At 36.4% G+C, this 15,434-nt stretch overlaps 1 protein-coding gene across 5 annotated transcripts in view; it reads left to right on the top strand.

Moving 5' to 3' along the window:
- LRBA (LPS responsive beige-like anchor protein) overlaps positions 1 to 15,434 on the top strand; it is a 361,227-nt gene that overhangs the window by 248,819 nt on the left and 96,974 nt on the right. For all 5 annotated transcript variants that reach the window (XM_088164094.1, XM_014878944.2, XM_088164093.1 and 2 more), the window contains 2 exons: positions 11,288 to 11,428; positions 12,602 to 12,721. In XM_088164094.1, coding sequence (XP_088020220.1) covers positions 11,288 to 11,428; positions 12,602 to 12,721 — 261 coding nt within the window. The remainder of the gene's footprint in view (positions 1 to 11,287; positions 11,429 to 12,601; positions 12,722 to 15,434) is intronic.

Here is a 15,434-nt window from a genome sequence, read left to right as displayed (position 1 = left end):
TATAGTGGTATATATTTTATTTATACAACAGGCACAGTTTCCCACCAGAACGTGTGGCTTTTTCTGCATTACTTATGTTATTCATAAGCCCATTCTTTTCCTTATTCAGTGGAAGCATTCAATTGCATTGTATTTCTGAACTTGGATAAGGAAAGAAAATAGAAGTAAAAATACATGGCAAATACTGAGATATGGAAGCATGATTTTATACTCTCAAAAGTTTGTTACAAGATCTTGCTGTATGCGAGGAGCTGTTGATAATTTTCCTTTCGTGAGGCACAGCATTTGTGCAAGATCATAAACTGACACTACTGGAAAAAGAAATTTATGCTACTCTTAAATCTTCTTTTCTCTGCACTATAGCTACATGTGTACATAATAATATTTTTATTCATCTTTTTATCTATTCCATGCAATATTTGCTAAATCATCATCAGTTTTATGGAGGTTGTTATGTATGTAATGACTTCTTTTCCAGTCAAGTGTACAAAAGCAACAAATAGCTCTCACCTTCAGTGAAGTGAGCTGTTTAATTGATATGTGGGAGCCACTAATATAAAAACACACCTTGACAGAGGAGAAGTAATAGATTTTTTTTACTATGAAAAATTAGAGTAGTTTTGTTGTTCTGGTGTCAGCTTCACTGTTGGGTGTTCTTCAGCATGCCAGCCTGAATTCTGTTGCAGGGTGTCCATTTCAGGAGCACAAATGCACTGCATATAAAACTTGTGCTTCAGATTTTCCCTTGTGTGGAAGCAGATTGAGATGGGCATGAAATTTGCTTAGTTATTTACCTCTTGGCAAAGAGCTAGAAACTAAAAAATGGTTTGATGTGACCTTATTAGAGTTTTTAAAATTTTTATAAGAAATTTTTTTGTCTAAAGAGACATTAAGACCTGTGCAGATATTCTGTGAATCAAGTGCTTTCTTATAGGAAATGTAAATTACATTTTATTCAGCTCATGCTGAATACACATAAAAAGAGTGCAGTTAAAAGTGTTGAACTCACCAGGACTCAGTTTCATTCTAAGCATAAAGTGTATTCAAAAATTGGACATTAAAGGAGGATGAGAGGAACAGTGTGAGAAATAACAAGACTGCAGTTTCAGTGACTTATTTTCTGGAATTTAGGCGCTAAAACTTTTGAGGCTTGGCACTGCTGGGCTCAGCACTGTTATTTCAAGTAGGAAATTTGTCATCTGTATCTGTGACAAAGGACACCACTTAGTTAAAAAGTATTCCAAAGTCAGACAGGATAACCTCAGAAGGAAAGTACAAATATTTTTCCTTTCAGGGTGCTTCACATGAATCCCTGTTTAAAATAGGAAATTACAGGAATCAAAATATTTCAAAATTTGTTTGGGGATCCGTGGTACTTAACAGAAGGTCCGTTAAATTTTCTAGAATTTTGGATATCTCAAGAAACAGTGTTAGAGGTATTAAGGCCAGCCTGACTAATACCTAGGATATCAGTGATGCCTGAAAAAGACACACATTTTTCATTATTTATGTTATATTCAGTTATGGATTTTGATTGGATTTCTCCATTTTCAGAGAAGTTTTCATGCTTTTTTGTGAAATACAAGTTGCTTCTTGGAGGAGAAGAGCACATCATCCTCTCTAAAATGTAGGTTGACAGACCTAAACATTTGACATAATCACGATGTGAGAAATTTTTAGAAGGGAAGCATACAAGCAGGAAGGACTCTGAGCAGAACCTGTCTTGTGTTGGTTCCATTTAGGAAACCATGAAAGAGCAAAATCTAGCTGGGAGAATGAAGACCCTCTTTTCCTGATCTGGTTTCTTTGCATACACAGAGAGATGAAAAGAGAAAGTGGGAACAGAATTATAAAGACTGTCTTTGAAGGAAGCTGTGCAAGGTTATTAAGTTCACATCCTATGGCAGTGCTAGAACTTTAGGACAATTACGGGATTTCTTTGTTTAGATTGGATAATCTGTTTTGTAATTAGAAACGGTACAAACTAAAGTGCTGAGTAGTCTGTTATATTCCCTTGAAAGTTTTGACTTAATAACATCATTTTTTCCCATTTCTGAAAGGGGAAAAGTAATTTATGAAACTTTGGAATGCCAGTGACTCTCAGCAGATGCTGTCATGGATGAGCAATAGAATGGGTCGATTATCCTTGCTGACAGCTGAGCCGATGTGTTGTATCATTTCCAGAAGCACACTTGCCAAAACTGGGAGACAAAGCTGCAAAGGGTCCCATGGGTGTGTGGCTGATGTGCCGCAGCCCTCTGTCCCTCTGTCCCCAGCCCGCGTCTGCAGCACCACGGTCAGGGACCCTCCCAGAGCCAGCCTTGATCCCGCCAGCCGCGGCGCCACGGGTTCAGCACCACGGACAGGGACACCCCGAGATTTTTTTCGGGGAAAACCGCAGGGACACAGCCGCGAGGAACACAGATTTGTTTAAATTAAATAGCTGTTGAGTTGTTAAGGCCGACTTAGACATGGTCCTCAGAGACACAACAACTGTTTGGATTTTAGTGTCAATTTCTTGTTTCACTTTATGGATGGAGATTGAGTTGATATGTTGATTTGAGCTTCATGCAGCATCTATCTCAGGATCTTTATTATAATAAACATGTGATTTTCATGTATTTTCTAACAGAAATGTGATTTCCATAGTGTGTTTCTCCAGAGCTCCTGTGGAGACCTGCTGAGGCTGGTACTTGATCTAAATGCATCTCTGAGATGATTTATCAAAACATACTCTCTGAAATCGTACTCTTAGTGCAGATAGACTTTTTAAAAAGTATTCTGGTAATTTATCTTGCTCTACGACAGTGTTATAACCATCCTTTTATAGCATCACCTTTGGGGTTGGTTATTCTTCTCTCTTCTCTTCTCTTCTCTTCTCTTCTCTTCTCTTCTCTTCTCTTCTCTTCTCTTCTCTTCTCTTCTCTTCTCTTCTCTTCTCTTCTCTTCTCTTCTCTTCTCTTCTCTTCTCTTCTCTTCTCTTCTCTTCTCTTCTCTTCTCTTCTCTTCTCTTCTCTTCTCTTCTCTTCTCTTCTCTCCTCTCCTCTCCTCTCCTCTCCTCTCCTCTCCTCTCCTCTCCTCTCCTCTCCTCTCCTCTCCTCTCCTCTCCTCTCCTCTCCTCTCCTCTCCTCTCCTCTCCTCTCCTCTCCTCTCCTCTCCTCTCCTCTCCTCTCCTCTCCTCTCCTCTCCTCTCCTCTCCTCTCCTCTCCTCTCCTCTCCTCTCCTCTCCTCTCCTCTCCTCTCCTCTCCTCTCCTCTCCTCTCCTCTCCTCTCTTTCCCACCAGAGGCTTATTTTCTGAAGTCACAAGAAGCATACTATTTGCACTTGAGATGCATATATCAGTTTCTAGGATCACTTTGCTATCTTCAAGCAATCTTTTTTTTTTTTTTTTTTAACATTTATTTAGGTATTAGGGCAAGAGCCAAGTTTACAGGATTAGAAAGAATCATTTTAGTAATAAACCAAATAATCTTAATCTTGCTTTGCCTCAAGGAGGAGTATTGTTTGGAATGCAGAAATTCTCAAAGATATGAAAAGCCATAGCTCAGAATTATCCATGGATGTTCAAGATGACAGTCTAAGTTTGTATCTGCTGATATTGTCCATCTTGCTCTTGTTTCAGTTTTAGGTGCCCTGGATATATGTCACCTTCCAATTGGAAATGAACTGAGAGAGGTTCATGACCTTTTAAATGATCACAAGAAACGATGGGACATATGTCTGGTCATAAAATCTACTAGAAATCAAAATAAAGTAATTTCACACACATGTCTTGGGCCACAGACATTATAAATGTGTGTTTTCTGTCTTCCTAATGCAAAATGAATGTTATTCTCTTGATATGGTCTCTCTTCCTTTTTATATTCATACATTTAAACTCAGCAGATTATAGAGTGCTAGAGCACACATCTGTGTAACTCAGATTTCTGAACAAGCATGATGGTGGCCAGTTTAAAAATTGCACTCATATGGGAAATGAATATGGGATTTACCTCACCTAACTGGAGCTGTCTAAAACTGAGTGGTCAAACTCCTAAGGAGCAGGAGGCCTCCTGGGGGCAAACAACAACCCGGGCTTAAAAATAGTGGTCAGAAAATGAGATCATGGTAAAATGATGATAATCTTTGTTCAAGGAGGAATTTAAGGTAGTTTTCAGGCTGTGGGCTTACTTTGGTGCAGGCATCAGATGATCTTTCTAAAACTCAAACATCAATAAACAAAAATGTAGATCAAATGAGGGAAATCAATACAAAAAGATTACTAAGAAAAGATGGTATGATCTTAAAAGCTTGAAGTGAATAGTTTAACAAGATTAACTAAAATAATTTAGATACCATATCCAGCCAGTCACTTGACGCTTGCCTCGGAATCAGAAACACAAGGTTCCTTTCCAAAGTGGGGTAGTCACTGACATTGCACAAGTTTGTTTGGCTCTTCATACTGTTCAGCATTGATGCTAATCTGAAAAAGAGTGTGAAAAGGGAGCTGATAAAACTTTCTGACAATGCTCATCTGTTCATGGTATTGAAGGTGATGGCTGACTAATCAGGAGATCTTACGAAACAGGGAATAAGATGATGGATGAATTCACCTTAGGAGCAAAGCAATGCATGTGTGAAACAAGATACAGTGGTGGGCTCTCAGCTGACTATTTTTGTTCAGGATTGATATAATCTGATTGGAATAGTTTTATGGAAAAGTACAGATTACAATAAAAAGCTCCTTATACATTCCCAAGTACCCTTTTCTAGCCTCCTCCTTTTCTCGGCTTGGTGCTTACATATGATACAGAATAATATGTGTTTTGTGTGCCCTGACAGAAATCTGCAAAAAATGTGAGTTTGTATCAGCTTTTGTCTTGAGGTCCTGTTCTCTTAGTACAAACAAAAAGAATTATGTTTTTAGTTTCGATTTTCTTAAGTGGATCTGGTGTTAGGTACAATGGCTGCTGTTTTCTGTGGCTTGTATGGTGCATTGGCAGAAGAACATTTTCTATGAAAGGAAGGCACACAGAGAATGTTTCTACCTCCTGCTCTGACTCAAGTGCATGTGGCTTTTCAATCCTATTTCTCAAAATCCATAAAGCATTGTTTGTTTGTTTGTTTGTTTATTTGTTTTTTAAGCAAGTGAATAATGGTGCAGGGTTTTCTTTCACTTGACAGATTAAGTCATGGAGAGTGCATGCAAATGTTTCCTTTTAACTGGCAGGGTTATTTTCTGAGTAATGCCATTCCCTCCTCACTGCCTGCAAACAGCTGGATTTCCCTCATCATTCCCAGGGACATGCAGCTTCCTTTCCCCCTGACCTCTTGGAAATGCACAACCCACAACAACTGTCTTCATTCTTCCAGCACTATTAGGGGTAGTAGTACCTCAGGTGCACAGTGTGTGACACATTCAGTTATGCTGAACAACTTACTAAACCTTACTGTGCTTCATTAGTGTGTTCTTAATTAGTGTGCAGTTCAGCAGTGCATTGTTTTGCAATCTGCTACAGGTTGTTGTAATAGCATTTGATACTGTTATTGGTAATGTGACAGCATGGAGAGTTTTCTTTTAAATTCGAACTCCTCCAAGATTTTAAGTGACCTGAGGCATATCCTGTCGCTGCCATATTGCTGAAAAATCACTAATATTGTGTAAGAGGGTTCTTTTTCACTTTTTTGCTTAACCTTAGCTTATGACCCATATTTTTTAACTGTGAACTTTGGGAATCTTCTGTCTTTTGAACCATTAAGTATTATTTATATTGACATGTTCAGACATTCCATCTTTAGATCAGTTTTTCCTGACTGTTTCTGCTGTCTCAAAGGAATATGTGTGCTCTTAAAAACATCTGAAATATAAACCATATGTACAAATACTTCTAATTTGCATGCACATGACCATTTTTTGCTTATACTCCAGCCCTTTATTGAATTCTCAGTTTCATGGGAATAGAAATTGGAGTATTTAAAAGTTCTTAAAGCAGAATGTGATGATGTGTTTATATCAAAATAGGTAGAGTATACTCAGTAATATTTATAATTATTGCAGTTTCAACATTGTTTATACAAAAAGTGTTCAACTATTGAATTCCTTATTTCACTAAGAAAGCACATGAAATTCAAGTAGCTGCATGTGTTACTATGTGACTAAAATATGATTCATAATTAATAATAACAAATAGCATGTAACTTCAGAATTATTTTGTATCACTGAAATGCTTACTGGGGAAGAATAAAAAGGTTCTGTCAAGTTCTATCTCTTAGGCTTAAGATAAATTTTGATTAAATTTTGATCCAAATTCATATATCCCCCTCCTAGCCTAGTTTTTGATGTGGGATTGGAGGGCATCTGCTGTGAAACCAGTGGGGTTTTTTGGGAATGAATTGTTAAGGACTGTCTTTCTCCTTGATAAATTGTTTCAATTTTTTAAATCTTACAGCTCAAGGACACTTCTGTTGATCAATGAGGGCAGCTCAGACAGTTCAGCAGATAATTGTGTTTGTTGTTTTCTTTGGGATATGATTCTTTAATGAATATGAGGTAGATATGCATTGAGGGTAAGATGCCCTCTCAAGAAGATGGGACTTAATTTTTAGGAAAACCGTAGCTAGTTGTTTGAGAGGAAGAATGGTGAGGCTTAGCAGTAAGTGAGAATAGGTTGAGGGGGGGAATAGCATTTTTTGGCTCTTCTCAAACTCAAAAATTACAGATGGGAGAGTAATGATCTACACTATATGAGTTTATTCCCAGATATTTCACAGCTGACTTAAGTGAATAAAGGTTGGGTTTAGTTAAACCCTTGCATCTTGTCTTTGTATCTCTGTTTGGGAAAAAGAAGTTTTACTCAGTGATCAGGACATCCTACTGACAATAATACAAATACTGGCTAGTTCAGTTAATTTTGTGTTGGTGATACATAAAGTAACTAAGCAAGGTTTGAATGCAGCAGAGTTTCCAGCAGTTGGCATGTTTATGGAGAAAACCAACACTGAAACACTGAACACATTTCAGTTTCCTGAATGTTAGAGTACATTGATAAGTGAGCAAGCAGAGAAATCTTAAGGGTGGAAGAAATGCCTTGAAATGGAAGACCTGAAGAGCTCCACTTGTTATGTTTATTAAAAATTCTATTTATAGTCTGTAAGTATCTTTTAATTCAGAATATACTGGGTAGGTAGAGACTCTGTGCTATGTCAGAGAGAAGCTTAGTAAGATCTCTGATAACACACCAGTAAATTCATAACCAAACTGAAATACATCTGTTTTTTAGAATGAGGGTAAGAATTATCAGAAGAAAAAGCTTCCAAGAAAAGTAGATTGTCCACATACTGAGGAGTTAGATGCCTCTCTGGAAAGCAAATACAGCTCGTGCTGTAATCAAGTATAAATATTTGGACTCAAAATCATGCAATGCAAAGGCATTTAACTTCTTGTTACACGAGCTCAAGGCTCGATGAGATGACCTAAGGGTCCCCCTGGTCCTTTAGGCCCTATATGAAAAATACCAGTAATGAAAACCAGATAGTCATCTCAAAAATAAGATGTATGGGAAACAAGAATCATACTTGGCAAGGATGCTACCAAACATGATTCAATAATACAGACAATTGTATTTACAGGAATACAAATACCTGGTTGTATGTGGATAAGCAAACAGTGTAAGAAATCACAAGGAAAAGAACTTTTTCTTTTCCCTCCTCTTTTTTTTTAAATTTAATTTCTTTCCTTTTTTTTCATAGTGAAGTTGTAAAATATTTGGAGCAACACTATTTAAAATATGAAAGCACATTAGATAGGAATAAAAAGCACCTCTTATCTTTTTAAATATAGTACTATAAATAGTCATATTGTAATTCTTTCTTTATAAGACTTCGATCTGTTTATTTAAAATCATTAGCAGTTTTCTAAAATTTATATGTTCTTGAACATGAGTGGCAGAGTCCAGGAGAGATTCTGCCCTCTGTAGAGGAGCAGTGAACATTCTGCTTTCTTCTGTTGGGTGCAACGGGGCCTCTTCTGGAAGCTGATGCAAGATGGGTCAGTGTTCCAATGTCTGGCACAGAGCAAGAGTAAGAACTAACAAATAAAACTGTACACCACAGTGTCTGGACATATTTGACAGCAGTAGATATTAAGAGTCAGTGTGTTTTCTCAGTTATTTTTCAGCAAACCATTTTTCTTTGTTATGTTTCAAAAGAAGCAAGCAAGCTTGGTCCAAAGACTGAGATTTACTATATGCAGTTCTTGGTAAAAATGTGAAGTTATTTATTTTGAGGTGTTCCTATATTTGAGAGTGCTTGAAAAATAATATCAAATGAGTTGTTTGGGGTTTTTTTTCAAGGATGACTTGTAATTTTCATTATAGTACATGTTGTTACACCAACCACATTGGCCAAAGAACAGGTGATCATGCCTTGGAAAAAGTGAAAACAGAAACTACCTTACCCCAATTCTTGTCCTACTTTGGATCCTCTTTTTGAATGAACACTGACTTGAAAACCATACACATCATTCATTTTTCAATACGATTTGAAAACTCTGCAGCCATAAGTGACTTTTTTCTTCATTTTTACCCCTGTAATCTCATCCATTGTTTTTGCTCATTGGAATTTTTCTCTCTCTGTTTTAAATTCTTCCCTCTCCGTCTAAATAAACATTTTTTATTGGTGAAGTAATATCTGTTTTTCCTCTGGGAAAAGAGGTGCTGCAAACAAAATATGTTCTGGGATTTCAGGGTATGAAAGCTTTTCAGCTCATTCTTCCTTAGAGGTCTGTAGCTATAGGGAAACCGTGTTGAGCAGTGTAAATTTGTGGTCTCACAGCTACATCTAGCACAGCTTAGTTTAGAGTTCTTCTTTTCCCCTTGTCATTTCCCCACAGGGGAAGGAATACAGTATGCAATCATGATTCCCTGTTAATTTTGTGATATGAAATAACGAAGAAATTTCAATTAATTTCTATTTTTTTCTCTGTATTCTGTAGTTAACTGTGCCCAGTGCAGTGTAACGCAGTAGAATCACCTCATCCTTAGCAGTTGTCAGAAAAATATGGGCCTGCCTGGTAGAATGTATTAGCCCAATACATTGTCTCCATTTTATTATGAAGCTGCTGGGGAAGCTGTGATATACAGCACTGTCATTACAGATCTATTGTTAGAAGGGCTCTACAGTCTTCTGTGCACTGCCATTAATTTATAGCAGTAAACAATATGTAGCCCTCCAACTGCAGCAAAGCAGAATCTTTTAATGAGGTGGATGTTATTACCACAATAAATCAGTGCATTCGTGTAATGTATAATTCAATGTGTGTATTCCCACTGTAACTTCTCTGAGTAAGCTGATAGTGTATCATTGTCAGTGCACAGCTCCACAGTTCTTTTTTTCTCTCTTTTTTCCCCCTAAGCTTTTTTCATTTGGGGACTTTTTTTTATTTGCTTGCAAATAAATGTGACATGTCTTGATAGTTGTCCTGTTGAAGGCTTCAGAAACCAACTGTAACAATAACAGCTAAAATCAATACTGTGGATTCTGGCTATATAGATCTCTGCATTATACCTTTTTTTTATTTTTTGAAAAGAGAATGGAATCAATTCTAATTGGGTTTAGCTTTATATTCAAGGAATGTAATTCTATAACTATTGATTTGGGCTATACTCATTTGGAGAGTAATAATACAGGCAGATAAAGAGAATACATAAAATGTTACAGAACCATACAGCACAACACTGTTCTTATTTTTAATTTGTATAATTTGTCTACCAATGACTTTCTTTCTTCTTTTTCTCTCTCAAGCATATCTGAGCCTTTAGGGAAAATCAGTACAGATGGAGATTCCAAAATGGTTCTTGTAACAAAGAGACTTCTTGGAGTCAGTTTCATACTTCTCTGGAATAAATTTGCTAAATCAGATAAAAATCCTTTTATACAGGAACAACTTCTTTTAAAGGGTTATATTTCAAATTAGTGAACTGCAAAAATAGTAATTAACCTAAGATGTTTTTCTTTATCCTACTGTAATGGGAAAGCTACTCTAAGTAAAAAATGTAAGATTAGATTTTAGGTCGTTCAAAGATCTGATCTATCCTAGAAGAGAGAATACTTTGAAGCTTGCATGCCAAATTTCATGTGAGCTGCAAAGAAGCGGTTATTTGAATAATCATAATCTCAATAGCAGACAGAGTTTCTCACTTGAACTCTGCTTGAATTAAAGACTGATACTTTTGTTCAAGGACTTTTAGTTTTTCCTCACTTTGTAGTGTATTCTTAAGTTTATTTATTCTTGAAGAAGAGAGAGAAGGAAATATTGTTTAATGTTTATTCTTTGCTTATATTTGAATGCACCCATTGTCTGTACAGGTGAACATAATTTACATTAATAACACACAGTGTGCTCAATCTGTAACAAAATTATATTGCATACATATTTTGCATACGTATCCAAAGATATTTTAGAACTCTTACAGCATTTTACATGTGGAATTGCTAAATCCACTTTTGGGTTTCTCAGAGATTTATGTGACCTATACTCATGTTTTTTTCAAATCATTTATACAAAAGTCTGCTGAGGAGATGCACAGCTATAGATAGCAAAATATTATGTTTCCTACTTTTAAATAATTCCCTGGGTATTTATATTCTAGGCAAGCACTGAACAAAGAATAATAGTTTTTGTTAAAGTGTGATAAACATTTTTAGTTATACATACATTGTTTCTTTTATATCAATGTTTTATATAGAAATTCTCATCTTTCATTTGTCTATTTCAAAGGTTAAGATTCTACAAATTAAGTAAAACTTGTCTTGAGATGGTAAATAGAAAGCATAGAAACAAGAATAGTAATATCAAAATTCCAAGTCCACTGTTAGTATTCTGCCACCCCATCAATCACTGTTTTTTCTCTCAAAAAAAAAAAAAAATTTCTCAATGTTGCTTACTATTTGCTTAATAGTGTATCCAATGTGCACACAGACCCACAGGCACCCAAGTTAAACAGCACTTTGTCCCAGACATTCCACTGTGAATTGGATGGAGTCAGTGACTTGAATCAGCAGTAAATGGAGCCTGTATTAATGTGGAGGAGATTTTTCCAACCAGCCATGTGTGTGTGCATGGAATCCAGGTTCCAAGTACACAGATCTCTTCAGGTGGTCCAGCGTCTGCTTTTGCAAAGCACCAAACCCAGTCTTCCATCAGCATGGCAATAATTCTGGTTACCAAAAAGAGCAAGGGGAGTATGGTGTGATAGTATTGACATTAATCTTATTTGCTTAATGAGTTTATTTTTACCCATCTTTCAGCCTATTGGAGCTTTGAACCCAAAGAGAGCAGCATTCTTTGCCGAGAGATACGAATCGTGGGAAGACGATCAGGTCCCAAAATTTCACTATGGCACTCATTATTCAACAGCAAGTTTTGCACTCACGTGGCTGTTAAGGATTGTAAGTATATCTTTTAAAAATGCTCTTCCTTTAAATGATAATGAAAGCAACAGACAGCTAAAGTAAACCTGAATGGTGTATGAGAGTACTGAAATTTTCTAGTAATTGCAATCAGTAGCATAGGAGAAATGTGCTCCAAAGTTCAAGCAGGAAGTTTGAATTTTTCTGGTAGAGCCTTTTCAAATCAGTAGAGCTTTTTCTCCTTAAAAATTGCTTTTTAATGTGCATACTTCTTTAAACATGGTTAACTTCCCTTCCTTGCATATTTTCTGACTGGACCAAGTACCAAGCATTTGTGGTTCTTAATGTATTTAATTTTCGCCTCCTAATGAGTGTGAGTTGGTTTCTGATGATCATGAAGTTCTGTGATGTAAATAACTAATTTTTAAAAGTCTGCTACGTTTTATATGGAAGTAACTTTGAACTGCTACATATTGATAATGTATTGGTTGAACAATGCATTTTTCAATAAAATTGAAAGGCGATTTATCTCCTAGGAAGTAATTTCTTTGGGAAGGCATTAGCAGCACATCATTAATTAAAGCTTGTTAGAATGTACAAGCATACATAAATCCTTGAAGTAATTTATAGTGCTTAGCTAATTTCAAGCAATTATCCACTAATATGTGCTTAAGTGTTTTTTAACTAAGAGGAGGCATTTAAATCTTCCAAACATTTTTCTAAATCATAAATTATATATGAAACAGTAACAGTCCTAAAGCTCTCAGTATTGAATGCTTCCTTTTAGATTAACAGATCACCTTGAACAAAGTAAAACATGTTATTTCTGTTACATGCTAGTTTAATAAATATCTAAGGCATCTGAGCTTTTTAATGTTGTTGAGAACAATTTGTGTCACAACTGGCACGAACTGTAGTCTCTACTTTAGCCTTTGAGTATTTTCTTTTGGTTTTATTTGCTTTTCTTTATCTCAGTATGTATGCATGGAGTAAGATTAAAAAGCATTTTATTGAACAAACAAGCATCAGTTTGTATTTCTCATTCTTAAATAATAAAATTAACCCTTTGCTATTAATCATGTGTCTGCCAGAAAAAGAGCATCATTCACAGCCACACCCCAAAATAATGATAAATTCCTTGTTTTACCCTGAAATTTCTGAAAAGACTAATTGTTGGGTTTTTTTTAATTAATCTTTTTTTAATGTACTTAGGAACCCTTCACAACGCTTTTCCTAAATCTGCAAGGTGGGAAGTTTGATCATGCAGATAGGACTTTTTCGTCTATTTCAAGAGCGTGGCGCAACAGTCAGCGTGACACTTCTGACATCAAGGTAAAACATTTCCTGAAAGGTGTTAACATATTTTACACTGCCTCTGCCTTTCTTGTAGCTGGGAGTGGAGGATGGAAGGAAGAAGACTGGGAGCTATCCCATCATTTGGGAAAAGATGCAAAGGAGATGACTTGTGGTTTTACTTTGGTCAGAATATTTCAGTGAATTCTTTTGTAAAACTATAGCAAGCATTTTTAGCCCTGAGACTGAAATATTTTGAATTGGGGTGGAAAACAAAGGAGACAAGGATGCTGGCAGTGGTGGGAAAGGTCAGATCCAAAAAAGTAGATTAATATCAGAGTTGGGTTTTTTTAATGGAAGGAAGGATGGAAAAGTGTAATGTGGAGGAAATCAGAATCTAGCTCAAGGATGTCATGCAACCAGCAAGAGACCTAACTCACACAAGATCATTCACTCACTGTATTGATGATGAGCAGACAATTTAGGAAACGGTTGATTTGCAAATTAATGAAATGCAAAAACTTTCAACTGACAGTGTTGAAAAAGGGATGTCTTTTGTGCATCCGTGAGTCCCCACCAATATGATCAAAGGCAATCAGTGACTAGTGGAATTAATACCACTTAGAAAAAGATATAATATCTATATGAAATTGGGAATAAAGATTTTAGAAATTACAAACACACTAGATTTTTTTTTCAAATTAATTAACTGGTCATTATGGGCTTAATTTCCTTGTAACCCGCAAAATTAGCAGATGGAATTTCAGAGTGCATTTTTGAGGGTTTTTTTTGAGAAATTGAGAAGGAGAAAGATATCAGTAGTGGATAAATCAAGTATTTAATATAGAATAAAAAGGGAGCCAAGAAATTATGAGGTGATTGTAACTACAATTCACGGAAAAATACTTAGGCAAATAATCAGACTGTATTTAAGTGCCAGGAAGATAGCTTGGAGACAAGCAAATGAAACACATGTTTATCAAGAAGAGATTATGTCAAAGCAATCACAGTTTCTGATGAGAAAAGGTAACAGACCTTATGAGCAGAGAAGAAGCAGATGATGATCTTAGTTTTTTACATTGTCTTATGAGTGAGCTGGGATTACTCTGTCTAAAAGAATCCACTGTATTTGGAGAATAGCTACCAGCAGTTCATTATTAAAATTGAAAGATGCACTGAGGGGAATTCTTCTTGATAATAACAGGTTTGGCCTCAGTTTCTATTGATATTAGATTGGGAGGTACTGGAAGTGTAGTGAAATTGGTGGTATTTCTTGTAAAAGGGAAAAATTATTTTAGACCATTATTTAAACCATTAGGTGAAGTTTACTGGGGAAAAATTATAATTTTGTGCAGGCTGTCATACAGTTATAACACAAGGAACAACCCACTGTGAAAAAAAAAAAAGAGATTTAGGATTCTAGTACACCACCGGTGCATGTAAATTAACAGTATTGTGATATAATAATAGTGAGTAACATTTCATGGAAGATACATCAGCAGAAAATAATGGAACTTTCAAAATATATGACAAAAATCTTCACTTTTGCCTAGCTTTGATTTGGTCTGAGCTGGAATATTTCACCCATAGTTGTAGGCTAGTTGGAGGGAATCCACACTGGGACAATCATAACAATGCAAGGTCTTGAAAATAAAATGCAGGGAAAGATTGGGTAGCTATGCTTATTTTTCTTCTAAAGCAGAACAGATTGAGGAGGAACTTGGGTCTTATTGCATGCTGTAAGAAAAAAGAAAAGGAAAAAAATCTCTGCTGCCCATGCTGAATAGGATATGAATTAATGGTCTTAAATATCAGGGAGATTTTGGCTAGAATCAAAGTAACCTTCCTAACAGAAAAATAAAAGCAATGAATGTTTCCCTGGCAATCAGCGCAGGGGGTTTGTAGGGGAATAGTTTGTAAGGATAGTGCAGAAGGCAATTTTTCTCAATGAATTACAGCTGTACTGATTGCAGAGAAGTGGAGACAGCCTTGCCTGCCCAATGAGCATGGGGGTTATAAAAGATTGGTTTAGCTAGGGGGGAGCAAGTTGTAGTTGAAATTGGAGATCTTGAGTTTCCTGTAGTTTGGGATGGAGTGTGCTGGCTGTGCTGTGAGGAGGAAGGGACATGCAGTTGTGCAAGGGACAGATAAGGTAAGAAGATGTCGTGTGAGGGATACACAGGGTCAGGTGGACAGGTTGGGGTTTAGCCAGTCATGCAGAAGGAAACTTACAGAGAGAAGAGGAGTCAGAGCTGTGTGGTGTTCCCTGAGAGAAGTCCATTGAGAGAAGGCATAAGAAGCGTTTAATAAAGGACTGGTAGTGGTGCCAGTCATTCCATCTCAACATAATTACTACAGGGGGTGTTTTCTGAAGTGCTTAGGTAACTTTTGGAAATTATATATGTGCAAGCTGGTACTGCCTTTAGAGGCATCCCTACTGTCAAAGATGATTTCTTGGAGTTGCTTACAGCTTCCTGAGACTGTGAATTATATGAAGTGTCTGAGTGAGTATTAAGATTTACTATAGGAGTTTATTAGTGAGATTGGATGACCAGCCAGGAAGGGGGATGAGCTCAAGGTTTCCATAGGACATGTTTAAATAATTAGACAGGAAAATGTTTGAATGTTTCCATCTTCACTGGAAATTCCTGTATTCCCCATATTTCATTACAGCTGTGAAAACCAGGTTTCCTGATACTTGGTGCAGGTGTTTGTGAAGCACATGCCTAAATGCAGAATACAAAGTCTAAAC

The sequence above is a fragment of the Sturnus vulgaris genome, chromosome 4 (genome assembly GCF_052056855.1).
Source record: "Sturnus vulgaris isolate bStuVul1 chromosome 4, bStuVul1.hap1, whole genome shotgun sequence".
Lineage (NCBI taxonomy): Eukaryota > Metazoa > Chordata > Aves > Passeriformes > Sturnidae > Sturnus > Sturnus vulgaris.
Note: the sequence above shows the minus strand (reverse complement) of the source record. Positions and strands in the feature narration are given on the sequence as shown.